The sequence below is a fragment of the Manihot esculenta genome, chromosome 2 (assembly GCF_001659605.2).
Source record: "Manihot esculenta cultivar AM560-2 chromosome 2, M.esculenta_v8, whole genome shotgun sequence".
NCBI classification, from domain to species: Eukaryota; Viridiplantae; Streptophyta; class Magnoliopsida; order Malpighiales; family Euphorbiaceae; genus Manihot; species Manihot esculenta.
In genome coordinates, this window is record NC_035162.2 from 7,149,691 (window position 1) to 7,177,237 (window position 27,547).

Here is a 27,547-nt window from a genome sequence, read left to right on the forward strand (position 1 = left end):
GATAAGGAAGTAATTTCTCCATATAAGCAAAGGCTTATCTTTGCCGAAAAATGATTGGAGGACGGCCGCACATTGGCTGATTATAACATTCAGAAGGAATCTATCCTTCACCTCGTGCTTCATCTGCGTGGAGCGATGCAAATTTTTGTTAAGACCTTGATTGAAGAAAATTATTATCTTGGAAGTAGAGAGTAACGACACCATTGATAATGTCAAGGCAAAAATTCAGAACAAGTAAGGCATCCCACTAGACCAATAAAGGTTGATCTTCACCAGAAAACAGTCCACTCTCCACTTAGTGCTCAGGCTTCATAGAGGAATGCAGATCTTTGTGAAGAGCTTGACTGAGAAGATCATCACTTTGGAGGCAGTGATACAATCATAATGTGAAGGCGAAGATTCAAGATAAGGAGGGTATTCCTCTAAATAAGCATAGGCTTATCTTTTGGGAAGCAATTGGAAGATGGAAGGACTCTTGCTTATTATAACATTTAAAAAAAGTCTTAATTTTGTCCTACATCTACATAATGAATTCTGAGTGATTTCTATGTTTTTACTATAAATTTGTTACTTATGGAAGATCTTAATTAATGAATTTTTTTAGTTTTAAGATGTAATGATGTATGATATTTTGTGATTATGTTTATGATTTTGCTGTTGACCAATTTTTATCTCGAGCCTGTAAGGCTTATCAACAATACCATTATCATTTACAAGTCTTTTGATTTATTTTAGAAATATTTTTAAAATTTAAAATATTTATTTCTTTTTTTTAATAAATTAGAATGGAAGGACAGTCCAGTCCGTTTGAATAAAAATTATATTAAAATTTAAAAAATTAAAATATCATTTACCCTTTTCAAAATAATAAAAATTATAAAAATGTTATGAAAAACTCATATTTTATTCTATTTGACGCCAAATAAATGTGAATAGTGATGTGAGTATTAAAAAGAGAGAACGGAAAAGGAGAAATAAAAATAAAAAACCTGTTGTAATGAAAGGAGAGAGAGTTTTCTCTCCCTAAACAAGCTGTAGTTAGCAGTCATATTCAGGCATTGCTTCCTCCCTTGATGTCACGAGATCCCCATCTCCTCTCACATAAAAACTCCATTGTCTTTTTAGAACATCTTCTGTTTTCTTCCTCTTCTTCTGCTTTTCTCGTTTCCTGTTTCAATTCTACTGCACATTGCTACAATTATTCTTTAACAACTACTAACTTTTCTCACCACAGCAATGTCACCATACTCTAAATTGCCCTCTCAAGAATCCATTGCTGATTCCTTAGCCACCCGATTCCGTGACTCTCTCACTTTCACCAACCCCACCAAGAAGCTTGATTCCAAAGAACTCGATCTGGGTTCTCCGGTTTCACCGTTAACAGTTCCTGCTTCTCTCAATAATGCTACCACCACCACCCCTTCAACCAGCACTTCAAGCTCCTCTGGTTCTGTCTCCAGCACCAAAACTATTAATACCTCTACCAAATTGCCTAAAAAGCCAGAAAATGGCTCACCCAATCACTCCGGCGAGCTTTCCGGCTTGTCGGATACTAGCCCAGCTCGACATAACAATCTGCGTTCCAGAAATTCGCATCCGGGTCATCGAAGATCTGTTTCGGCTGGAGTCCCATTGATCTATTCTGGTTCAAGTTTTGGCTCTACTAACAACAATGGAGCAACCTCGGTTTCTACAAGCTCGGCCTCAAATTTGCTTCCCAGTGGCAATATTTGTCCATCGGGCAAAATTTTGAAGGCTGGCTTGACGGGTCGCGTCGCAAACAAGACAGACACTCTCGGAACGGGAACAGCAAACTACGGACACGGCAGCATTGTGCGTGGCGGAAGTGGTGGCGGTGGTGCTACTAAATTGGGAAGTGGAGGAGTTAATGGTGCTTGCGGTGATCCAGAGGAGTTGAAGAAGGCAGGTAATGAGATGTATAGAAGAGGGAATTTTGTGGAAGCTTTGGGTTTGTATGATAAAGCAATATCGTTGGCACCGGAGAATGCGCCTTACCGGAGTAATAGGGCGGCGGCTCTGACGGCACTAGGGAGGTTGGGCGAGGCAGTGAGGGAATGTAAGGAGGCTGTGAGACTGGACCCTGGTTATGCCAGGGCTCATCAGAGGTTGGCCTCTCTTTATCTTAGGTAAGTCGCCTTGTCTGTACAAGATTATTCGTTTCTAACTTTAATTATTTAATATTTTTTTGTGTGTTGAGTTTTTGTTTGTCTTGGATGATTGTGATTGGTCTATGTTTCTCTCGTTTGCTCATGTTCGCGTTGGTTTTGGTGAAGATCGGATCTTTTATTTTATGGTCCGTTTCTTCTCTGCATGCTTTCTTCTTGTTGTTGAAGTTTTCTGTTCTTTTTACTCGGTGATCTAGGAAGTTCATCATAGGGTAATCTGTGTTGTTGCCATTGTTTGGAGTTCCCCTATTTGAGGAACTAGCTAAATTATGGGAGATCCTCTATTTAGTTCCGGGATTTGGGGTCTTGTGTAGATTCTTTGATTGTGTTCAATGTGCCGCATCGTAGATTCAGGTTCGATGTTTTTTTTTTGCCCTGCTTATTTGATTCTGGAGTTATGTGCAATCTTTTCTGAATACCAAATTCTGCTAATGTGACTCTCTTTTGGACTTGAGCTCAAAATGTCTTGGGTTCTCTGGCCATGATCTTTTCAGTTCTCCATTGTAGTTCCATCGATCAGTGGTTATGGATTGCTTCTCTTGTTGTTTTTGCTCCTGTTTGCGTCAATTATTAATTTGTTATCACAGTGGATCTACAATCCTTAAACGTGGGTAGTTCATCAGGTTAGGACAAGCTGAAAATGCTCGGCAGCACCTGTGTTTTCATGGGCAACAACCAGGTCCAACAGAGTTGCAGAAGTTGCAGTCACTGGAGAAGCATATAAAGCGTTGTGCAGATGCAAGGAAGATTGGTGACTGGAAGGGTGCACTTAGGGAAACTGATGCAGCCTTAACAATTGGAGCGGACTCGTGTCCTCAGGTATAAGCCGTAATATGCTCACTTTTATGTTTGATGAGGAACGCAATTTTGGATTCCTGAATTTGTTAGGATGTAATTTACAGCTTATTGCTTGTAAAGCAGAAGCCTTCTTGAAACTTCACCAACTTGAAGATGCAGATTCAACCATAGCAAACATTCCTAAGTTTGACTATTGTTCTCCGCAAACAAAGTTCTTTGGTATGGTTGCTGACGCTTATGTGCTTTACGTTCAAGCCCAGATTGAGATGGCACTAGGAAGGTGAGATTTTGTATGAAGTTGAAGTTCAATGGTAAATGGTTTTTACTTTTGGGATGATGAGAGTGGATAATTGATATGTTGCAGATTTGAGAATGCAGTTTCAGTAGCTGAGAAGGCTGCTCTGATTGATTATAGTAATGCAGATGTTGCTATGCTGTTGTCGAATGTGAAAATGGCAGCAAGAGCTCGTAATCGTGGTAATGATCTTTTCAGTTCTGGAAAATATTCTGAAGCCAGCTCAGCTTATGGAGAAGGCCTCAAATATGATGCTTCCAACCCTGTTCTTTACTGCAATCGAGCAGTTTGTTGGTCTAAACTTGGGCTGTGGGAAAAATCTGTAGAGGACTGCAATCAAGCTCTTAGGATACAACCAAACTACACAAAGGCCTTATTTAGAAGGGCCGCCTCAAATGGAAAGGTGAATCTTCTGTTTTCGCATTGTTGTACGTGCATTTGTTGTCAAGATTGTTCATCCGCATCATCTTTTTTTTGGTTTCTCTTTCAATTATGTTGTAGCTTGGACGATGGGCAGAAGCTGTGAGAGACTACGAGGTCTTGAGAAAGGAATTACCAGGGGATAAGGAGGTTCTGGAATCGCTACACCGGGCGCAGATCACGTTGAAGAAATCTCTTGGAGAAGTTAATTATACAGAAACTGGTGGTGAAGTAGAAGATATTTCCAGTATTGACAAATTTAAAGCTGCAATATCATCACATGGTGACCACTTGGTGCCTTAATATTACTCCGCCTAGTGATTACTTACCCATCAATGATCTTCTACTCTTTCTACATTATGACTGAGCTAGATTTTGTATTTTCCAGGTGTTAAGGTAGTTCATTTTAAAGCAGCATCTGATGAACAATCTGAAGATATATCTCCATTCATAAATATGCTATGCGTTCGGTATCCATCGGTTCATTTTTTTAAGGTAAGTATTTATGTTTCAGTTTCTATTTAAGGTAACCAGATCATTCCATTGCATTGCACACATTATGTGCAAAATCAAGTTAATCCTTAGAAAGTTTTCGCCATGAATTTCTCTTGTTATGAAATATGCTTGTTCTCTTTATGCATTATTGATTGAAGGTGGATGTGGAAGAGAGCTTAGCAGTAGCAAAAGCTGAGAGCATAAAAACCGTTCCGACGTTTAAGATATATAAGAATGGAGAAAAGGTGAAGGAGATAATCCGTCCGAGCCATCAGTTCTTAGAGGATTCGGTGAGGAGTTACAGTCTATAATTGTTTGATGATCTGTCAATGTTTGCTCTTACTTCATTTTTAATTCATTCATCTGGGAAGAACCGATGTTTCTCTTTGCTCAGTGATTCATACAAGCAATTACCAGTTTTTTTACCTGTGATATAAAGTAATCAACTACATGATTGTTGCATAATATTATGACTCTGAAAACCCTTAGATTGCCATAGATTTGTAGAACCTCATTTTGTCCAGGAGGCTTGTTAATGGAGATGGAAAATGATTATTATTACCGTTATTTTTGGAATAATTAAGAGATGAGATTTCTCCTTAAGCATTTGTTGATTTTTTTTTTTCCCTTTCATTTGGAAATTGAGATGTAGATCTACTAATGTACAAAAAGCCGGCTTAGAGCGGTTGGCAACTGCATATATATTGATTCCGGGTACCATGATTTCCCCGTACCTCCTGAAAGAAAAGAAAAGAAAAGAAAAGAAAAGAACTTTCGCCTGTAGGCTTTCAGAGCTTAAGAGGAGCTCACTCATAAATTAGCAAGTTATATTTTGCCTAAAATTTTATAATTTTTTTATATTATTTTATTAAATCAAAAAATTTAATTCAGTGGTTTTTCGCTTGCTTTTTAAAAATCGATTGAGTCTGAATTTCAATTCAAGACAAAAAAGCCAGACAGCAGTAGACAGTCATGAGGACTTGCAAGTTGTTTTCCTAATGCTCTATTTTGGAATGAATCATTCGTAAGAAAAAAATTTAATCCAACTTTTATATATTATACTTATAATTTTTATTTTCAAGTTAAAGAAATAGTATGGTACTATTCTTCAATTCAGTTTGAAATCTCACAGACCATGCATAACTCACTTGACATGCAAGTCTAAATGCAAAAGTTGATTGATTTCGCGAGTAAATTTAAGCATGTAATACACTTGCTTCCGAGCTTTTTATTTGTGAGATGTCAAACTTTTATTTTGTAGATAAATTATAGGCAAATTATTTTTTATTTAGTGTCTAAACTTTTGGATAAATTACTTTCTTGCAATCATCATTCCAAACCTTGAGGTATTTCTCCTAATAGAAACACTAAAATTCATCTCATTGTATTTAAAACAAGTGCTTTCCGGGAAAAAAAAATTCAAAAAGATCAAAACAGGGCATCCCTCCCCCCCCCCCCCCACCAAAAAAAAAAAAGGAAAAAGAAAAAAAAGAAGCTTAATTTGATACAGTAGCAGCAGACTCCAAAGGAGGTTGCTCTTTCAGAGCTTCCCAGTCAACTTGCCTCAATATTTCGAACCTCTCATTCAATGGGACAAATCCAGCGTTTGGAGAAACAACACCAGAACTTCCAGCCTTGTGGAGCAGAATCACACTAGAACCCATATCGGGGCCGTGGACCTTCCCAGTTAGCAATAACCTAAGTGGCATGAAAAGCGATTTCCCCTGAAATAGAAAAGAAAAAAAAAATGGAAAATACCCAAAACGTTGAGTCAAATGGCATGCATAGGAAGCCTCATTCGAGAGAGAAAGAGAGAGATCAAAATCCAGTAAAATTATTGCATCAATCTTTTCGATCAGTCTACCTTGCGCTTTAGAGATTTGCCAAAGTTCTTCACCCACTTCTGCCAACCAGATGGACCTTCTTCTAGGGCACTTAGGAGTTCACCACTGTCATATGCAGCTAAAAGCCTGGATGAAACTTCATCAAGCTTATCTTCTACAACAGTCTTACCTTCTGGACTGCAGATAAAACCACAATTGCCAATGATATAAGTTTAACTAGGCAATAATCAAATAATAAACTTGATAAGGGATTTATAGAACTCAACAATCAGAGGTTGTGAACTTCGAAAATCACCTCAACAAAGTAGCATGTAAGGGATAAGATAGCAAATTTGAGAGTGCTTTGTCTGAATCAGTTACCAAGTCAATCCCATCCTTTAGTAGCTGAACTGCTTCCTGTTTGGACATAATTATATTTTGAGGGCTTTATGCTTGATTCAGATGCAGGAACATCAAATAAGCAAATGCATAAGAGGAATGGTAAATTCAAATGATGTCATGTTCTGTATTAAGCATCCCCTATAGCTGCTTCGATATGTCTAACAAAGAACTGATTCTTATTCCTGAGAGCATCTTTCCTTTAGTGCAGGCAATTCAACTTTTTACTAAAACCAACTTCTATATGTCATTTTTAGATTTGTAAAGTGTATGCATCATCATCATCATAAAAAATCTATCTTGCAGCTCATGCAAAATAAAATAAGAAGAAAAAAAGAAAAAAAATCTGCTTCTGGTAACTTAAATATGGCAGTATAAAGCGGCTGAAATAAATACAAAGACAATCCTTACTTCTATAAATGATCCTTCCAACTCCTCAAGGATACCAGTCTTCTTCCAATGTTCACCAATAAGGTTGAGCAATTGCTCTGATGAAAGTGCTCTTAAATGCTGACCATTCATCCACCTTCAATTTGTAGAATTTTTTTTTTTAAACACGAGAAAGCGTTAGGATGCTAGTTTGATATGCCTATACTTTGCAGGCCAAGAAAGGGAAAATTTTCTTGCAACTTTGCAATATATCAAACATTTACAAATTAAGAAAAAAAGTGCATCAATATGAATTTAAAAAAAAAAAAAGAAATAAGTTGAAACCTGAAATTCCAGAACACAGAAACACAAGAACATTTATGCAAATACATAACATTACCTCAACTTTGTAGAGTCAAAAATGGCACCACTTTTGTTAACGCGACTGATTGAGAATTTTTCAACTGTGAATTGCATTAAAAAGTTCAGGTAAGTACAACCAAGAGTAGTTCCGCACAGAGCTATAGGAAACTCTATATATTGATATGTCAATCGTCAAGTAAAGCACTAACTTAGTTGCTCAAGGGTGAAAAACTCATTTTCTGTGCCATCCCCCCAACCTAAAAGCGCCAGGTAATTCACCATTGCTTGGGGAAGATACCCCATCTCCCTGAACTGTTAAACAGTGATTATTGCTATTGAAAAGAAAATTCTTATATGCAAAGGGAACCAGAATGCTAAAACATCATAACCCGGAGATGGCATAAGACAAAGATAAGTATCAGAACTGACAAATACCTGACCCACTGAAGTTGCACCATGCCGTTTTGACAACTTACTCCTATCCGGAGCAAGAATTAAAGAAACATGTGCAAAGTAAGGCATGGGAAATCCAAGAGCCTGGCAAAATTGTATGTAGCCAATTAGATTATCTTATCCTTAAAGGATAGAAAGGCAAAATGCATACTTAAATAAATGTATTCAGAAGTTTACTTGATAATACCTTATATATTAATGCTTGCCTCAAAGTATTTGGCAAATGCTCTTCCGCTCTGAAAAGAGTGGTTGAGCGTAAGATGGAAAACCACATATCACAGAGCGATAAAAGGACTTCAAAGGCAGTGAAAAGGAGGAAAGCCTCTAGTACATTATCATCTTATACCACATGAATATTTAGAGGGACTATAAAATTACCTTATCACATGTGAGATGGCCATTGTAGAATCATCAACCGTAACACAAAAGTTGTACACAGGTTGACCATTGCTCCTCATGATTACAAAATCTCCAAGTGTGTCCAAGTTCCAGCTAACCTTCATGACATTCATATAAGGTTAGAAGTTCAGAAAATTATAATGGTCATACATAATCTGTCATTTATAAAATGTATTTTAAGGGGGATTGGCAATCCAAAATGGAGTTTACACTAGTATAACTTGTAGGCCCTTAACCTAGAACCTAAAGAAGTAAAGCTCAAGATGGTAATAATGAATGGAAATCACACAGTAACCCATTTATTTCTTCCCTGATAAATCATATCTACTTCTTTGGGGAGAAAAGGGAAAAAGAAAACTACTGCATGGGCACAAGTCAAGTGAGGTCAATTAAAAAAAAAAACATTAATGCGTAAAACACCCATAACCAAATTTTGATAGTAATAAGTAACAAAACCATCATAACAATGCATGTCCAAAGAATATAACTTACTTCACCCCGAATAAGGTCATTAATTTTCAAACTCCCCTCCTTTGGTACACGAAACCGATATGTGTAAGGAGTTCCCTTCGCAAGCTCTTCCTCAACTTCTTCATCAGTTGCAGTGGCCCACTTCCCAGTGTACACTGGAGGCAATTGCTTTAGCTTTGCGATCTCCTTCATTTTTTCTAGTTCCTGGGAGAAACTATGACAAAAAAACAATGAGTTGAGCCTCCTGCTTCTTCTTCTTCTTCTTTTTTTTTTTTTTGGTACCGGTGAGAGCAAAAAGCCGGGGGGGGGGGGGGGGGGGAATATATCTTACACAAATTGAAAACAAAAAATGAGCGACAGTAGATGCAAACTTAAGCTAATGAGGACAATAGAAAATAAGAATTAATGTTCCATTTTCACAAAGAACGAGACAATTGATAATTGCATCCCACCTCTGCGCCCTATCATCTGAACTGAAGTTTATTAGACGATCATTCTTAGTTGCTGAAGATGTATACTGCTTATACAAAGAAATTTACCTCATTAGAACAGAAGCAGCGATAAACATGACCAGATTCCAAGAGTTTCTCAGCATATTGCTTATACAAAGAATTCCTTTCAGATTGTCGGTATGGACCGTAGTCTCCACCAACATCAGGGCCTATAACAGAGGTTTCAAAATCATCACATATGAGACATGAGCAACCAGATCCAACAAGGATGAACTCAAACACCACATAGCTGTGACAGTTGTAAGTCCGATCACAAAAATTGAAGTGTTTACCTTCATCCCAATCAAGACCAAGCCAAAAAAGGTCCCGGAGCATTGCCTCTTCGGATTGCTTAGTTGACCTCTCCAAGTCAGTATCTTCAATCCTCAACACAAATTTGCCTCCTTTGGACCTGAAATTCGCCAGTTGATCCATATTAAGCAGAGAAAATAACTACAAAAATTAAAGTAAAAGAAATAAACAATAGCTGACCTAGCAAAAAGGTAATTGAAAAGAGCAGTTCTGGCACCACCAACATGGAGATTGCCAGTGGGAGAAGGAGCAAAACGAACTCGAACTTGTTCTTGGGGAGTAGCATCTGCCTTCGACGAGACACAGAAATGCCTCCACCTCCTTGGAGCAGAAGAACAGAGAAGAAGTCGACGCTTGTGGAAATGATGATGATTATGCTTATAAATAAAAGCAGATGGGCGCCAGATTGGGGGGGCAAGATCTGGTATTCCTCTGATTCTCATCAATGGTGTCCCTCCAACAACATTCGCCATGATCAGACTGAAGAATGAGAAGAGCAGTATGGAGGAAGAGAGTTTATTTCTCAGAATAGCATTCAAGAATCAAGATAAGGAAATCTATAACCAAGACGTACGTCAAAGGCAACGGCCATGGTTAGGCGGCCGGAGTAACGGTGATTGAAACGGTGACGTTTTGATGACGGGCTGGGCTTCTTATAATTCACTGTTCTGTTCAGAAAGCTCAATTCACAACTTTCACATCGAAGATAAACCCATGCGGAAATGGACTAAGAAAACGAGTAAACAGCCCGAATCAATTTATCAAAATAATCTAATTTAAATATTTTAAGCAAATTTATTATAATAAAATTAGAATGAATTGTATTATTAAAAATAGTTAAAATGAAAGATTTCTTTTTATAAAGGATATGTTAGAAAAATTCAATTGTATTGAATTTCATCTGAACCATTTTCATATGTAAAAACTTGAAATTATTAAAGTTCAATTTTTAGGTTAAAGCACTATCTTAACGTTGTTACATTAGTTTATTGCGTTAATTTTTTTTTAAAAATTGTGTTGGTTGGTACATTAAATTGTGAACTTAAAATAATACTTGTTTTAAACTTTAATATGTTTAAAAAGTCAGACATATTAATTAAATAAAATGTAATAGTATGTTTAGTTAAGAAGCTTAAACATTTGATAACAGAGGGCTCCGGACTAATATTGTCACATCCAGTGGCGGAGCCAGGAGCTTTCCTTTTGGTAGAATATTGACTGCACCGCTGCGGCACCTTCATCCCTTCATTCCAGTTGTCGGTACAGCACGTACCCTTGCCGTAACTTCCCTCCACCCCTGGTCACATCAGCTCATATTGAATATTTCTGGGCCAAATATAATAAAGGCTTATAACATACTGCTTTAAAAAAATTGAGTTTAATCAGAATCTAATTTTTTAGAATAATTAAATTTATGAGTAAAATCTAAAATAATAGAGATTGTATTTTAAAAAATTAAAGAAAAATTAAATAGCTGCAAAATGGTAACTGAATCAAAATTTATTAAAATTTTAAGGACAATTTTATTGTAATTGCAATAAAAATGACAGCTTTTTTATATGGAAAAAACACAACATAGATCATTAGGATGTTGATTAACCTTTAAAATTAAAAACTTACTGTAGGTTAAGGTAAGAACCTGATTGAAGAAAAATTCTTATATCCATTTAGGTATATATTCAATTACTATAAAAATGACTATATTATAATATCAAATAGGTCTTATAATAATTTTAAATAATATGTAATTTATTATGAATTGAATAGATACTAATACTATATTCTAAAATTTAGAAAATAATATTTTAGTAACAGTTATAAAATTATTGTTTTAATATTATTAAAATAACAATATCACAGAAATTTAAAATTATTATAAAAAATAATTTTTTTATTATATATAACAATATACTTTAATAAAAATATTATTTTATATTTAATAAAATTATAATTTTAAATATTTTTTATTTATTGCGCTATAATAAATACCCTTCCATCACCTAAATTTTATTTATTTTTTATTTTTTAGTTATTTTAAAATTATAATAATATATGAATTAATTATTATAATTTTATTTAATTGTCTTATTTTTAATAAACTATTTTAATATTTAATAAATTTTAATATATTTAAAATAGATATAATTAAAAAATTAATAAAAAATTTATAATTAAACAAAAATTATAAAAAAAATAAATCATTATCTTATAATTAAGAATAGAAATAAATGTGCAGTTCTCAAAACGGTTGTTATTATCAATAAATATAATTAAAGTATACAATATAACTTTTGTAGTAGTGTGTGTACATTCATTAAAGCTCGCTAGGGACGCACGTCAAGCACCGATTGCCAATTGCCCCATGAGGCGTGTAAAAGAAAGAAGCTTTTCTTGACGTTGTTGATCAATGATCAAGTAATCTATAAAAAGGAAAGATAGGCTCCTACTGCAAGCAAAGATCATTTTGTTGCCTTGGATCCCCAGCAGAGAGCTTCTTCGGATTGACCTTTTTCTCTCTTCTCTTCTTTCTCTATTATCGATACAATGGCAGAAAATCGAGATGACAAGAGCTGCCTTTGGTTTCCTTTTTTACTATTTTTAATTTTAATACATGGTGCCTTTTCTAGCTTACTGCTAGAGTCTAAATAGATTCAGTGATTTTACAGTTCATTACGGTCTGGTCTCAGCCATTTGTGTCTATTTATTTACTTTATAATTAATTATAAATCACTATTAAAATATTTTTAAATTTATTTTTCAAATTAAACTATATAGAATATTAGAATTGGCTAGAATTCTCCTACAGTAAGGAAAAATTTAAAGAGTTAATCACATGCACTACATATAAAAATGTCCTGCCTTGCTCAGAACAGTTTTATGCATAGCTATTGCAGACAAATCCAAGGTAGCAAAAATGGCGAAACGTCTCAAGCTCAAATTCTCTCGAGTGCTCACATCCTTCAGCTCTTGCCGCCTCAAGGACCCTTCTACTTTCCCGTCCAATCCTGTTCCTTCATTTCTTAGATTCTCTCCGGTCAAACTCCATCTCCCACCATCTGTTCCTCCTCCGTCCAAGCCTCATCCTTCTTCCTCCATCAAGCGTCACATGTCATCTGCCTTGGCTTCAATCACCTGCGGCTTCAGGTCAAGAACCACGACTAAATATTATCTCTCTGAGACCAAACACAAGAAATCACCACCACCACCTTCTCCTCCTCCGCCTGAGTTTCACTGGGAAAGAGAAGAGAAGTGGCATGTTGTTGCTAAAATGTACGGCGAAACTCCTCGTCGCAAGATTTATAACTCTTTGGTTTCTGATGACTTTAAAACCGATAACATTTTTCTTCCTCCACCTCCTCCTCTCAACACCGAAAGAAAAAGAAGACGGATTAGAAAGAAGAAGAAAACAACACCAAGATTCCGCACCAGCAGTTCCTCGGCTGATAACGGACTGCCCGGCAGTGAAGGTTTAGACAACGATGATGACAATGAAGAGGATGACATGGACAAAGGGGAAATAGAAACATTAGTTTCATCAACCAGAAGCTTCTCCATTGATTATCCTTTTCCGGAGTTAAATTTCCATTTGAAAAGCATACGTGAATCACCCTTTAACAGGATCAATCATCGCAAGAAGAAGGTTATTAAGAAAGCAAAACGATATGTTAACAAGAGTGGGAGAAAGAGTTGCGATGAGTCACAATCATCTCCAGCCAGGTTGTCGAGGTTTCAGTGGCTAATACCGTGCACACTAGAGGGGAAGGTGAGGGAGAGCTTTGCAGTAGTGAAGAAATCAGAGAATCCACACGAGGACTTCAAGAGATCAATGATGGAGATGATAGTGGAGAAGCAGATGTTCGAAGTGAATGATTTGGAGCAACTCTTGCAGTGTTTCTTGTCTTTAAACTCTAGGCAATATCATGGGATTATTGTTGAGGCTTTCTCCGAGATTTGGGTGGATCTGATCTGTAAAAGTTCTATTAGCAATGGAGTTTCGAGAGCTCTTTGAATTAGCTAATTCTAATATGTAGCAAATCAAATTATAATAAAGAGATATTAGACCATTCATGCATGTCCTTCCTCCTTATTAATTACTTCAAAAATTTGACATTTATTTTAGGGTTTACAAGTGAAATTAAACTTAAACAAACTCTTTCCTTAATTTTATAAAATCCCAAAATCATTCAAAAGAGAGAAGCGCCATTTTTCGAATGAGCATGAGCAGGAAGGAATGGAGAATTTAATGAAGAAGTAGGCACTTTACAGGACATGGTGATCAGTGGCGGAGCCAGGAACTTCCCTTTGGTAGGGCACCACCGGCTGCGCCGCTGCGGCACCTTCATCCCCCTTCAAAATATTTTTCGGTCGCAGGTACGTCACGTGCCCTTACCGTACCCTCCCTCCGTCCCTGCCTAATATATAAAAAATTGAAATAGTGAATATTTTCAGTACTAAAATATGAATAAGTACATTCATGAAGTATCAGAAAAATCACTCTATTTGAATTTGATTAATATAATCCATACTCAGAATTCATTTTAAATTTAATTGAAATTTATTATAAATTTAATTGAAATTTATTACAAATTATTCAACCCGTCAAAAATTCAATTATTATAAACTGAATATACTAAATTTATTTAATTTTATATATTTTAATTAATAATTTACATAAAAATACATTTTTCATTAATAATTTTTAGTTTTTAAAAAATTTAAAATTTATTTTTTAAATAAAAATATAAAATAATTGATAAATATTATTATAAAATATATATTTTATATGAAATTAATTATTTATATAAATAACTTCAAGTAAATTCATATGTATAATATTGTCCTAATCTTTGTAACGTACAAATTGGAGTCCATTTAATAAGGCTGATTTTACACAACTTTATTTTTTGTATTAATTATTACACTAATTAAATCCCTAAACAGAGTCAATAATGAACCACATAATCACGTGAGACATGACGTGGCCCAATTAAAACCCAAAATTCGGTGAACGTGCAGTGACCTTATTATTTCTCTCTTTTGACAGAATGAAATGCGCTGCCACCGTCTTCTGTTACAACAGCAATAGAAAAAAGATTTCACTTTTCCAGCTAAAAGAAATTCTCAATTTGCTCTCCCTCGAAAAAGCAGGCAATGGCGACTGCGGCAGCTCCAGCAGCGGTGAACGGAGGAGGCAAGGTGACTTCTCAAGCTTATTTGGAGAGTATTGCTGTGAAGGACACGAGGGTGTTAATCGCTGATCTCTGCCGCCAGTTCTACAACCTTGGATGGGTCTCTGGGACAGGTGGAAGCATCACCATCAAGGTCCACGATGATTCCATCCCTAAGCCTCAACAGCTTATCTTAATGTCCCCTTCTGGTAAATATTGTCGTTGCTATGCTATTCCCAAAATTGAGCTCCTCTGTTCATCTGTTTACATGTGTTGTCGGATTACTGCGCGGCACCACTGGGGGACGCTGCAACTGCACTGCTGCGGCACCACCGGCTGCGCCGCTGCGGCACCTTCATCCCCCTTCAAAGCATTTTCCGGTCGCCGGTACGGCACGTGCCCCCCTTGCCGTACCGTCCCTCCGCCCCTGATGGTGATTGAGGAGGACATATAAGAATGAATATATTGACCAAGAAAGAAGAAAAAAGAAATAAAAGATGTCGAAATATGGAGGTGTGGCTGTGGAGGCACATGGATTTACTTATCCAAATATGATCCTTTTGCTTCACAATGATAATAATCATTCTCATTTCTAGCACTGCCTCCTCTTCTCACAACATTCCCCTATTAATTGCCTACATGCTTCTGTCTTTTGTCCAAGGAATTCATAACTTTTTAATTCTATTTGAAAATATTATGTAATATAATGTCTTAACTTCAATTTTGTACTTTCCATGTTATAAGTATAATTTAATTAACATGTATGTAAGAAGAAATTTAAAACAAAGAATTAATGGGGTGGGTCAGGTACCGTAAACGCCACGCCAAAAGTCCCAGACTCTGGGTTGCTCTCCTCGAAGTTTAGAAAAGACGAAAGAAAGGAAATAGAGTGCAGGTAGTAATAATTCAGAGATTCTTTTGGGCCAGCTTAAAAAAAAACTGAAACTGGGGTTATTTATTTCCAAGAATTGGACAGCTTTTGTCAGTTGATGGGATTAGATTTAGATGTGTTCATGAGGATCTCTTGGCTTGCTGATTCTTCCACTGTTTGATCGTGTCTGTTTTAGCCAGTAGACACTCGCATCCATCACACACTCTGTCCCAAATCCCAATCCCCTGCCTGCCCTGCATTCACTATCGTTTTCCTCCGTTAAAGGCGCCAAACAAATTACTGTTATTACAGAAGCCATGCCCATTTTCAAATTTCAGTTCTCAATTTAACCTCAATCGTCAGCATATCATGAGGGAGGTTTAGTCAGTAGTACAGAGTTTAAGACTTGCAATTAGTTTATTTATACTGTGGTAGATTCTAATTCAATAACGTTAGAAATTAGTTTCTTTCTTTGTCACCTCTCTAACCCATTGTCCATGAAAATTTATTATACATACTCATTATATTTATAATAATTTTATTATAAATATTAATTAGAGTGGATTCTATATATAATTTTATCAGTGTTGAATACATAAATTTAAGTTAAAAAATTCAAATTCATCTTGATTATACAATGGAGATAAAAAAAAATATTAATTTTTTTATTTAAGTTTACTATCGAATATCAAAAGCCAATTAACATAAATAGTGTAACTTTTTTAAATTTAAATGAAGGATAAATTTATTTATATTTTAATGATAATTCAGAGATAAATTTAGATCTGATATTTTTTACCTATATGTTATAATTTAGGAGAAAATTTAATATTTTAGCTTTAATAATATAATTTATTACCTAATAAACTCATATTTTTTAGATTTAAATTTTGTCTTTAATAAATTTAAATAATATAATATTACTCATAAAATATTTTTTAAAAAATTTAAAATTTATTTTCTCTAAATTTAAATAATCAAACATATAATTTCAATTATATAAATAAATTAATAACTAAGTGAGATATACTAAAAAAATATTAGTTCTTAACAATAAAAATAATATATAAAATTAAGATAAATAATGAGTGAATTAACTTATTTTTAATTGAACTGAGAGTTTAGAATTTAAAAAATTAAAATCAAAATTTTTGGATTAAAAAATAGTAAAGAAGGAAAGGAACTAAATAGAATAATAAATATTATTTAAATTATATAAATTAAATAAAGTAAATATTTAAAGTGACAAATTATTTTTATTTTTTATTTATTTTATATTTTAATTAGAATTTTTAATTTAAATACTGAAGAGTTCAGTTTAATGATGCTGATCGGCGTAAATTTAAATTAATCGAATCAGTAAATTTTAAATATCGAATAAATTATAATAAAAAAATTTAATATATTATTTAATAAATAAAAATTTTAAAAATAAAAAAAATAAATTTATAAAATATTAAATATTTTAATTCAATAATTTTAAAATAAGATCAAATTATTAATTTTTTATATTTAAAAAAAATTATCTAAATAGACGAACATAATTTATAAATTTTCAGAATGACTATGGTACCTTTGGCCACTGCGTTCTTTGGTCATATCAGCCACAAACCCCAACTGATTTTCATCCTCTCTTTCCTTGTATCTTCATATTTATCTTTGTTTGTGCAGTATTTGGTGTCGTCTTTTGTACTGGCATGATGTCTTGTTTGTTTGTTGTTTTCTTTATTTCGTCTACCGTCTTTCAAGTGATTTTGTTAAAGTTTATTTGAGATTTGTTTTTTTTATCGAAGTTTATTTCAGATCGCACGTAAAAATCAGCAACCATATATTGTTCTTCAAAATTAAGTTTAAGATTTTGCCAAAGATCAATGAGCACTCTGCCCATTGATTTAAAAAAAAAAAAAAAGCATTGGACATAAAATTATCATTTTATTTTATCTTGAAACAGAAAATTATATTGTTTATACATGAAAATATTATGAAAAAACATATTTTTAAAATTAGTTTTGATAATATTTGTTTATTTTAAATGAAAAAGAACTGAAAAGAGCTAATACAAATAAAATCACGTGTTTTTAGTTGATATGGATAAAATTTAGAGAAGCATCTTGCTGATCAATGATCATACATCTTATGATGCATGCGAGCTGTGATTGCTAACGTCCGGTAATAGTACGTTATGCTTCTAAATGAAGTCAATAGTCTGCATAACACTTGAACATTTTGCTTCAACATGCAAACTCTATGTACAGGCAGTCTACACCTGTGCACTTCCTCACAACCACATGGCCAAACGCCAAAAACACTAATCTCTAAAATCTGCGATGCGAGCACCAAGCAGGAAACTTCTCTAATGGCGGTGGAACCTGGATTTTTCTTCCACGCTATCCATCGCCACGCACTACAGCAGAAATCTGGAGAGAGACGCTCTGCTTCTTCAGTACACTCGGAGTTTTAATACGCATTCGAGCTGGGAAGGTAATTCTTTCTTTCTTCTTCTTCTTCGATGAGATATTTTTAACTTTTGCATGCGCATTTGTTTTTTCTAATTTAATCGAACGTATATCATTCACTTCAGGACTAAAAGATTACGAAAGCTATGTTGACATTTTTTAAAAAAAATTTACTTTTGCTTGATCATGCATTTCAAATCTTGTGCACATGGTGAATTATTTGAGAAATAAAAGTCCTTAATTAATCTTTCATTTTGAATGCAATTTTTTTTTAATTGTTGAATTAGGTATAATTTCTCACAAATTTAGAATTTTGCGTTTATTTTTCTTCAAAATTTGATCATATTATTACTTCTAAAATGTATAAATTAATTTTGTAAGAATTCAATGGTAAATTCTTGTATTTATCTTGAATCAGGCAAGATGAATCTAATCAAATATACTTTATTCACATTTTATATTTATTTATTTGTATTTATAATTATAAAATATACGATTTGCTATAGTTTTTAGTTTGAATTTTGCACGTTATTTTCATTTTCTAAACTTTAATGCTCAATTTGACCTTTATTTTATTTTATTTGTCAAAATGAACATTTTAGCTGATCAATTGTCTGCCGTATAAGTATTTCGGTGAAAGGTTTGTGAAAGCTGATAAATAGTTTTCATATTCCGATAACTTAACGTTGAAAATCAAATATTGATAGAGTACTTTTAGACAAAAGAGAGAGATATTTAATTAATTATAATAATAATAACTTTTTCTATATATGCATAACAGTAATCTTGCACAAGTTATAAATTAACAGTGAAATTATATAATTCTTTAAAAAATTGTAGGCTAATTGCATAATAAAATATTATTAAATTTTTAATCAGATAACAAAATTGTTATCCATTATATCCATAACCTATATATATATATAGGTTAAGAGAAAAAAAAAAAGAAAAAAAAAGAAGCTAACGTCTAAGTTTCCTAACTTGGTTAGTCAAGAGATATACTACTCGATCCAGAGATTTTAGAAACGAGTCCATTGTCCCTTCTTTTCCGTGTAATACCTTCTTAAAAATCTTTAATTGCTAAAAAATATGGTTAAAACAAAAAAAAAAAGAATGCAATTTAAAATTGGTGGGGCCACAGAGGAAGAAGGAAAATTGAGTTTGGGTTGGAGTTTGGTTTGGACTTTGATTTGGTGTTGTGCGGTGGCAATCATATGCTTGCAGACTATTTGGATACATTGTATTTTTTTCATTTTATAATTTTTATCTATTTTAATTTTTTATATATATTAAAAATATATTTTTTTATTATATTTATTTAAATATATTAAAAAAATTTATTAATTTTATTTATTTAAATATATTAAAATTTATTAAATATTTAAAAATATTTAAAAAGATTTCTTAAAAAATATATAATTAAATAGAATTATAATAGTTTATTTATATTATTGAAATTTAAATAAAAAATAATAATAATTTTAAAATAATAAAAAATAAGAAAAAAAATCGGTAGGTCGCGGCTCATATTTTTTAATTTTTTTTTATTAGATATCCTACCGAATTTATTTTACAGCCCATAAAAAAATTTTTTTTTTTTTTTGAAATTTGTAACCGCTTCTTTAGTAGTAATATATCCAATGATGAAGCTTAAATTATCGTAAATCGTAGTGAATTCTTACTTTTGCATCCAATTGTGGTTGAGAAGCTTGAATTAATATTTTATATTTTGTTTTTATAATTATGCATTTTTAATCAATGTCTTAAACTTTATATATATTGAACATATGAATACTAAATATTTATAATGTTTTCAATATTGTGTTTTATTAGTTTAATATTGATTGTAGGCAGACTCGATTAAAGTTTGGTTTAGACCCGAAAATAATTGGTCAAAAATGATGAATTTGAATCAATTAACACCGTCTTTCCTCTTTGGATCGAATTAAATCTGGTAGTTTAGATATCCACGATCATTTTTGTTGTCAGTTATCACCTTCGATTCTCACACATTGAGTGTCCATTTTGAATTCTGCTTAGAGGAAAATTCTACGATAAATTGAGTATTATGTGATAAAGTTACTTTATTTTTTTAATATTTAAATTGAAATATATCAAAATATGTCAATAAAATGAGTAAGTGAATTAATAGTTATTTTTTTATTTGACTCAATTTCAATGTGTTTTAATAATTAATTAATAATATAATATTTTTTAATTTTATTGATTAAGAGTATAGTATTAATAAGAAGGCCAAACAGAAAGTTATTAAATATTATTGAAGAAAGGGGCTAAATTTTATTATTGTTCTTATAATTAAAATTTATTAAATTTTTAATTATAGATTATTTTTTAAAAAGTTTATTTAATTTAATGTAATTAGAAAAGTGTTATTTCAATAAGTTTTGAATGGGCGCGCGCGTTCCCCTTGTCAAATCGTTGGTAGTGCCTACCTCAGATATGGCATCCATGTGAAGTATGGGCCTGTAGGTTTAGGGGTGTTCGTCAGAATTGGTTTTTTTTGTTTTTATAAATTCCTGAGAAGACGTGCTTGACCAATCCCTCGCATATATTTTTAATCTTCACTTTTTGCCTCGAACTTTTTAGGTCAATATTGGATGATAATAAAAAATCGAGGGGACACTCCACTATCCCACTGCTCACTGCAAAAAGTGCCTCTCCTCCTCCATCCTTCTCTTCTTCAGTGCGTTTGCTCATCCTTTGCATCATCTCATAGTCATGCAAGACTTTCACATTTTCTGTGTGTAAATTGCTAGCTAGCTCCTTATTTCCTTCATTTTTATCGCACGTTTCATTTCTTTTTTTTTATTTATTTATTACGCAACTTTTTGATAAATTTCCCAACTAAAAATTTAAATTGAAAATAATGAAATAAATTAAAATATATTTTATTAATTAGAGTTTTACATATTTTTCATTTGTAGGCGGGATTACTAATTTTATCGGTCATTTATGATTGGATGATGATAATGATTAGTGGAAACAAAGGTAATATAGCAAAAAAGACCAACATAGCTAATTGTTAATTAAGAGACGAATTAAGAAATAAAATCTCATAAATTAAACAGATGACGAGTCATCAGCTCGTTAGAAGGCGAAATCTTTGCTTGACTATGGGTGGATTACTTGGCAATTCTATCGAAACTAATCCCAACTGGTAATTTGGATTAGGTTGCAAAGTGTGCAGATCCATAAGAGTCGGTGACCGTAAGAATTTCAACAGACACGGGATACATTGATTGCCCTACTTGGTATGCAATTTCCTTTTCTTTTTTCCTATGAAGGAATATTTGTTAGGAAATTTCCTTTCCAAATAATATTTAATTTTTAAATAATGGTTAAAAAAAAGTAGAAACGGATAAATCCCACTAGATATAGATCGTACTTTTTTGTTTTACCTTTTCACTGTTATTTTCAATCTTCATTTTAATAAAATATTTTCCCCATTGACTGATCAATACTTCAAATACCTTTCAAAATTGTTTTAAATTAAGCTATTGATTAAAATAACAAAAAAGTGAATATTAAAGAAGGTATAATCTTGCCTAATTAGAGTAAGTTTTGTATTATAATTTGACAATATGAACATAAACGACCGTGTATAGATAAGCAATTTTCATCTAGGGAAGAGCTGTAGTTGGCAATTCTTTTTTTGGATGCTTTGGGATTGTGATAGGCACGAGCCGTCTTGTTTTAGAAATTTGTGCAGAGTCCTAAGTAGAAATCACTATAAATATGGTGGGTTAAGTAATTATTATTGAGTGGGTTGAACTGTTAGAAATTATAGGACTCGAGAGCAAGAAACATTTGTCGAGAGTACCAAAAGAGTGGTAGATTTTTTAGATTATCTGTTGTGAGCTCTGTGTTTCTGTTATCTCATCCATAAATAAAGGAGTTCAATAGTTTCGAACGATAACTTCCACAGGCACAAACAATTATCATGGCGTCGACTGAAGGATGTGGTGGAGAAAACCAACCAAAATTTAACAAGTATGCAGTTGCTTGTGCTATAGTTGCTTCAATGATATCCATCATATTTGGTTATGGTACGTTCTTTTTGTTCCCAATCTTTTGATATGTTGGCTGGTTATTGTCCTTTTTGGATTTGTTATGTGTTAGTCTCTCTTTTGTAGACACTGGTGTAATGAGTGGAGCCATGATATTCATAAAAGACGACCTGAAAATCCATGATACTCAAGTGGAAATCCTTGCCGGAATCTTGAATATATGTGCCCTCGTGGGTTCTCTCCTTGCCGGAAGAACTTCCGATTACATCGGAAGGCGATACACAATTGCTGTAGCCTGTGCTATTTTCATGATAGGCTCAATTCTAATGGGTTACGGTCCAAATTATGCAGTCCTAATGGCTGGAAGATGCACCGCTGGAGTCGGTGTAGGCTTTGCTCTTATGATTGCTCCTGTTTACTCTGCAGAGGTTTCATCACCATCATCAAGAGGTTTCTTGACCTCCCTGCCTGAGCTTGGTATAAGTATTGGAATCTTACTCGGATATATTTCAAACGTAACTTTCGGGAAGTTAACTCTGAAAATTGGCTGGAGATTGATGCTTGGACTTGCAGCCGTACCTTCAGTTATTTTAGGCATTGGCATCGCACGTATGCCAGAGTCTCCAAGGTGGCTAGTCATGCAAGGACGTTTAGGGGAAGCCAAGAAAATCCTGCTCTTAGTATCCAACTCAAAGGAAGAAGCAGAAGCTCGTTTCCGCGACATAAAAGTTGCAGCAGGAATAGATGTGAATTGCAAAGATGATCATATCAAGCTTCCAAAGGAAACTCATGGAGAAGGTGTCTGGAAAGAGCTGTTGTTAAGGCCAACACCAGCAGTCCGATGGATACTAATCGCTGCCATTGGAATCCATTTCTTCGAGCACGCAGTTGGGATCGAAGCAGTTGTGCTATATTCTCCAAGAATCTTCAAAAAAGCTGGTATCACAGGGAAGGAAAAACTCTTGCTTGCAACAGTTGGGGTAGGGCTGACAAAGTTTACATTTATATTCATATCCACATTTTTAATCGACAGAGTTGGGAGAAGACGCCTATTGCTCACAAGCACAACAGGAATCATAGCATCGCTAACAGTATTAGGATCTTGCTTGACAATAGTAGAGTACCACAATGGAGGGAAACTGCTGTGGGCTCTAAGCATGAGTATCATTTCTACGTATGTGTTTGTAGCTTTCTTCAACATTGGTCTCGCACCTGTGACATGGGTCTACAGCTCAGAGATATTCCCTTTGAAGTTGAGAGCACAAGGGTATAGCATTGGCGTAGCTGTTAACAGGCTTATGAATGCTATAATCTCTATGAGTTTTATTTCACTGTATAAAGCAATTACCATAGGTGGAGCCTTCTTCTTGTTTGGTGGGGTAGCTGTGATTGGGTGGCTTTTCTTCTATTTTCTTTTCCCAGAGACCAAGGGAAGGTCCTTGGAAGAGATGGAGTCGTTGTTTAGCAAGGGTGTTTGGGCTAAAAATGAGAGTGTGGAAATCCAGCCCAGAAATAACAGCGTGTAGTAAATGCTAGATGTGGCAATATGCATCATTATTAGACATAGACTATGATTTTGCAAAGAACTGTACTGTTGTAATAGGAGAATTTGGCAGTGGATTATCTAATTTGCTTGTGTTGCTCTGGAGTTTAATGAAATTAATTAGTACTATATTCTAAGAATGAAAATTTTTTCATAATTGATTGGTTTTAAGAATAAAGCAACTAATTTTAGTTTTCATATGTGGTTATCCAAATTGGTAAGACCAAATCAATTTTTTCAAATGCTTCCCCAATCCCCATAGGAAAATTATCCTTGAACAAAACGACAATGTTTTGCATGGTATGCCTGCCTTTTTAGCCTAATAAGTCAGTCATGGTTACAAAAATTTCTCCGATTCCCCACAACATACACCCAATTAATTTATAAATATCATATAAAAAATAAAATTTAGCTTCTGCTAAAATATTCTACTATATATATTTTTTAAATAAAATCCACAGATCCAAAAATTATAAAATAAATATAAATAGCTAGGCCAGATAACATAATAGCATAAGATTTAAAAAGTACTTATAATTAAAATTAAAGAGATATGGAAAAGTACATAGATAAAATACATTGGGTTTAAACATGCAATAAAATCCTTCCAGAAAAAAAACATGCAATAAAATTTGAATAAAAAACTTTATCCAGTAAAGAAATTATATGTTAGCTAGTTTGATTTATGGGTTAAACCTGCATCTCTTTTTTTTTTAAAAAAAAAAATTCAACTCGAAATAATTAGAATTAATTTTAATTTATTTTATAAAAAGAGTGAAACTGAGTTAAATATCAAATAATTTTTAAGTAAGTTTTTTATTTATAATTTTAATAAAATTTAATTTAAAAAACTTAATTTTAAAATTAAGTAAAACTTAATTTTAAAATTAAGTATATAAATCTATAAATAAATAAAATTGCGAGTTTTAAAGAGATTTAAGTTAATAAATAAATTTAAAAATAAAATCTAAATTTAGCTCATTTGAAAAAATTAACTTTAAAAAACACTTAGTTGAGTTAGAGGCCTATCCTTAGTCAGCCCAAATTTGGTTATTATCAAGTTTGGACTCAGGCCGGGCTCAGAAGAATCAATATTGAACAAGGTTAGAGAAGATCGATAAACGCTGATGGATTAGACGTAGTCCTCTAAAGAAATGCTGCAACACCAAAAATAGAAACTCAAAAAACTGCCCACAACACAGCTACAAGCAAGGACGACCTTTACAAAATCTCTCATTCCTAATTCTCCCAACCATACCATCCATAGCCGTAGGCTCGAGGAAAGACAAAACCATGCAATTAGCCTTTTGACTCTAAACCTCCCTTTCTCCTCTTCTCTCTCTCTCTCTCTCTCTCTCTCTCATGCCCAACTTCTTTAATTCTTTACTCTCTCAATCTTTCCTTTTTCCGCATTTTCTTTTTTGTCAAAATTTTCACAAACCCTTTGGAGAATAAGTTGTTTTATGTGATTTAGATGAGGAAACTTTGTCCAAATATTGACGATGATGATGGGCTTGAGACGGTTCTTGAGGTCCCAATACCAGAAGAAATGTTCACAAGCATGGGCAGCAATGCCAACTTGCGTTGGCAGAACATGCTTACATGGATGAAGGCTCAAACATCAGATAAGTGGTCACAGCCAGTAATTGCAGGGCGCATCAACGAGCTTCGATTCCTACTTTACATGGTGGGATCTCCTCTTATCCCTCTCCAGGTTCAAGTAGGCCATTCTGTTCACAGGCCTGTCAAAGATTGTTCCATTGTAAGCAAGCAAACAAATATTCAAACTTCATATCATTTGTAATTTAATTTTAGATTATAAAAGAGAAGTTAAATTTGATTCCAGCAAGCTTCGACAGCCAAGTATATTGTTCAACAGTACATAGCAGCAACAGGAGGACCAGCAGCATTAAACGCAGTGCACAGCATGTGCGTAACAGGGGAAGTGAAAATTAATGCATCAGAATTTCATCAAGTTGATCAATCCAAAAACGTAAAGCGCACTGAAGAAGCTGGTGGATTCGTCCTCTGGCAGAAAGATCCTGATTTATGGATCCTGGAGCTTGTTGTTTCAGGTTGCAAAGTCATTTGTGGAAGCAATGGCAAGATTTCTTGGAGGCTCTCTTCCAATCAACAAGCTCCCATTTCTACGGGTCCCGCAAGACCCCTCCGCAGATTTTTGCAGGTAAATTTATATTATGAATATTTTAATAGATCATAAAAAACTATGGTGTAACATGAAATGATGACAGGGTTTGGACCCAAGATCCACAGCAAACTTATTCATAGATGCAACGTGCATTGGAGAGAAAATTATAAACAATGAAGACTGCTTTATACTAAAGCTGGAGACGAGCCCAGCAATTCGTGAGGCACAAAGTGGACCAAACTATGAGATAATTCACCATACAATATGGGGATACTTTAGCCAAAGATCAGGACTTTTGATTCAATTTGAAGATTCGAGGCTCCTAGGAATGAGAAACAAAGATGACGATGATGTGTTCTGGGAGACAAGCACAGAATCTGTAATGCAAGATTATCGGTACATAGATGGAGTTAATATTGCACATAGTGGTAAGACTCGTGTCACAGTTTTTAGATATGGAGAACGGTCTGCAAATCACAAGAGGGAGATGGAAGAGAAATGGAAGATTGAAGATGTGGATTTCAATATTTGGGGTTTGAGTTCAGAGCATTTTCTTCCTCCTTCTGGCATTAAAAATTATAAGAAATAGCATATGCTATAGCATTCATTTTGTGGGTTTTGGATAAAATTTTGTTGTGTAAATAATAGCAAAATTGGAGGACCAAACAACAGTTTTTTTTTTTTTTCCGTATACCTTTTCATGCAATTATGTGTTTCTAAAAACTGGACGATTTTTTACCCGTCAAATAATTAAATCAGGAATCATCTGATTACCAACTTGGTCTAAGCCCTGATGTTTCTTTAAAAAAAAAAAAAAAAAAATCTTTTTTGTTCTTTATTCTTTAGGTTTCTCCTCCTCTTTAATTAAGAACCACAATTACTTGATTTTAATTTCAATTTCAAAACATTAGATTATGAAATAATAACAGTATTTTTTTAATTAAAAAACTATCTAATGACCGCTGGATTTCTCCATCCTGGCCCAGGGCCTGGATCATAGCCAAAAGCCCATCTTGCAAAAGCCAACACACCTGCTACACGAAACAAGTCTGGTTCGTGCCACCTTCAAGGCCGGGCTCAACTCAGCTTCTTCACTTAGAACGGCCCAGTCCGTGACTAGTAGGCCCTCTCCTCTCAGACTCAGCGTCCGGCCCGACTCTCGGCCCAGCCCAATATCCAGAGCCATACTAGGACAACCTAGCAGATCCGCTCGAACGTACGCACGAGGAGAATCAGAGACCGTTACGCATGAAGCAGGCTGCTGATACCCTCGTACACCCGAATCTGTATGTCAGAGACACGTGTCCCAATCATGGAAAGGCCTTTACACGTCATCAGCAAGCATAGTGAAATGGATAAAAGGGGGGGAACCCCCCCAGAAAGTTTAAGTTTTATTTTTCAATACCAAAACCCTTGTAAAACCCTATTCTATTGGATCTCAGATCATCAATTGACGCCGTCTGTGGGAAACGAAGGAGATCTTTTCATCACCAGAGTTTTCACTTTCAAAACCCACTGAGATCCACGATGGCAAACCACCAAGAAAGTAACCTTAACATTCCAAATGACCTGAGCTCCGCCCAAGATGGGCAGCAGTTCTCCTTCTCTAGCCCTACAACGTTGAATAACCAAACGCCTATTCCTCTTAATCCCTCGCCAAGCTTGGTAGGGAATACTCCCACCATGACTCTGTCTAACCAGGACATTCAAACTATGGCTCTCCAGCTACAGACTACTGCTCACTGGTTGGGGCAGATAATGCAACAGAGGGGCCTTAGCACCCCAGTAAGTGCACTCCCAGTAGTGGAGGAACCCAGAACCAATGAACCCCGACCTACCTCTGACCGCCTTCAACCTAACAGCCACGATACCGGGGAAGAGGAAGAACCGGAGGCCCGAATCCATGGGAGAAGGGCAAGAGAGTTGATAGAAAATGAGGAGGCGGACAACTATTCTGCCGGAACAACCAGAGAAACAAGAACTGAAACAGAGGAGGAAGAATATAGCTGGGGCAAAGGATCCGGCCCGGAAGACGAGAAAATGAACCAAAAGCTGAAA

At 34.3% G+C, this 27,547-nt stretch overlaps 6 protein-coding genes across 6 annotated transcripts; 5 read left to right on the top strand and 1 right to left on the bottom strand.

The window, feature by feature from the left end:
* Positions 1-979: 979 nt before the first annotated feature.
* On the top strand, positions 980-4,755 carry LOC110609230 (TPR repeat-containing thioredoxin TTL4). Its single transcript, XM_021748670.2, has 7 exons — positions 980-2,147; positions 2,810-3,005; positions 3,089-3,264; positions 3,349-3,682; positions 3,781-3,982; positions 4,088-4,194; positions 4,353-4,755. The coding sequence occupies exons 1-7, from the start codon at positions 1,237-1,239 to the stop codon at positions 4,503-4,505; spliced, it is 2,079 nt and encodes a 692-aa protein (XP_021604362.1). The 5' UTR covers positions 980-1,236; the 3' UTR covers positions 4,506-4,755.
* On the bottom strand, positions 4,350-9,819 carry LOC110609231 (glutamate--tRNA ligase, chloroplastic/mitochondrial). Its single transcript, XM_021748671.2, has 13 exons — positions 9,455-9,819; positions 9,256-9,374; positions 9,011-9,132; positions 8,493-8,675; positions 7,980-8,098; positions 7,789-7,837; positions 7,584-7,685; positions 7,358-7,460; positions 7,186-7,249; positions 6,828-6,942; positions 6,334-6,434; positions 6,059-6,215; positions 4,350-5,918 (listed from the first exon to the last, which is right to left on the bottom strand). The coding sequence occupies exons 1-13, from the start codon at positions 9,745-9,747 to the stop codon at positions 5,691-5,693; spliced, it is 1,755 nt and encodes a 584-aa protein (XP_021604363.1). The 5' UTR covers positions 9,748-9,819; the 3' UTR covers positions 4,350-5,690.
* A 2,329-nt stretch (positions 9,820-12,148) lies between these two features.
* On the top strand, positions 12,149-13,340 carry LOC110610080 (transcription repressor OFP7). Its single transcript, XM_021749951.2, has one exon. The coding sequence runs from the start codon at positions 12,189-12,191 to the stop codon at positions 13,281-13,283; it is 1,095 nt and encodes a 364-aa protein (XP_021605643.1). The 5' UTR covers positions 12,149-12,188; the 3' UTR covers positions 13,284-13,340.
* Positions 13,341-13,551: 211 nt separating this feature from the next.
* LOC122723140 (probable methylthioribulose-1-phosphate dehydratase) lies at positions 13,552-15,116 on the top strand. Its single transcript, XM_043954411.1, has 2 exons — positions 13,552-13,645; positions 14,319-15,116. Exon 2 carries the CDS (start codon positions 14,426-14,428, stop codon positions 14,894-14,896), a length of 471 nt encoding a protein of 156 aa, XP_043810346.1. The 5' UTR covers positions 13,552-13,645; positions 14,319-14,425; the 3' UTR covers positions 14,897-15,116.
* A 6,285-nt stretch (positions 15,117-21,401) lies between these two features.
* On the top strand, positions 21,402-23,458 carry LOC110608576 (probable polyol transporter 3). Its single transcript, XM_021747841.2, has 2 exons — positions 21,402-21,836; positions 21,924-23,458. The coding sequence occupies exons 1-2, from the start codon at positions 21,731-21,733 to the stop codon at positions 23,321-23,323; spliced, it is 1,506 nt and encodes a 501-aa protein (XP_021603533.1). The 5' UTR covers positions 21,402-21,730; the 3' UTR covers positions 23,324-23,458.
* Positions 23,459-24,727: 1,269 nt separating this feature from the next.
* Positions 24,728-26,078, top strand: LOC110604923. Its single transcript, XM_021743211.2, has 3 exons — positions 24,728-25,102; positions 25,187-25,525; positions 25,593-26,078. The coding sequence occupies exons 1-3, from the start codon at positions 24,815-24,817 to the stop codon at positions 26,076-26,078; spliced, it is 1,113 nt and encodes a 370-aa protein (XP_021598903.1). The 5' UTR covers positions 24,728-24,814.
* Positions 26,079-27,547: the final 1,469 nt, after the last annotated feature.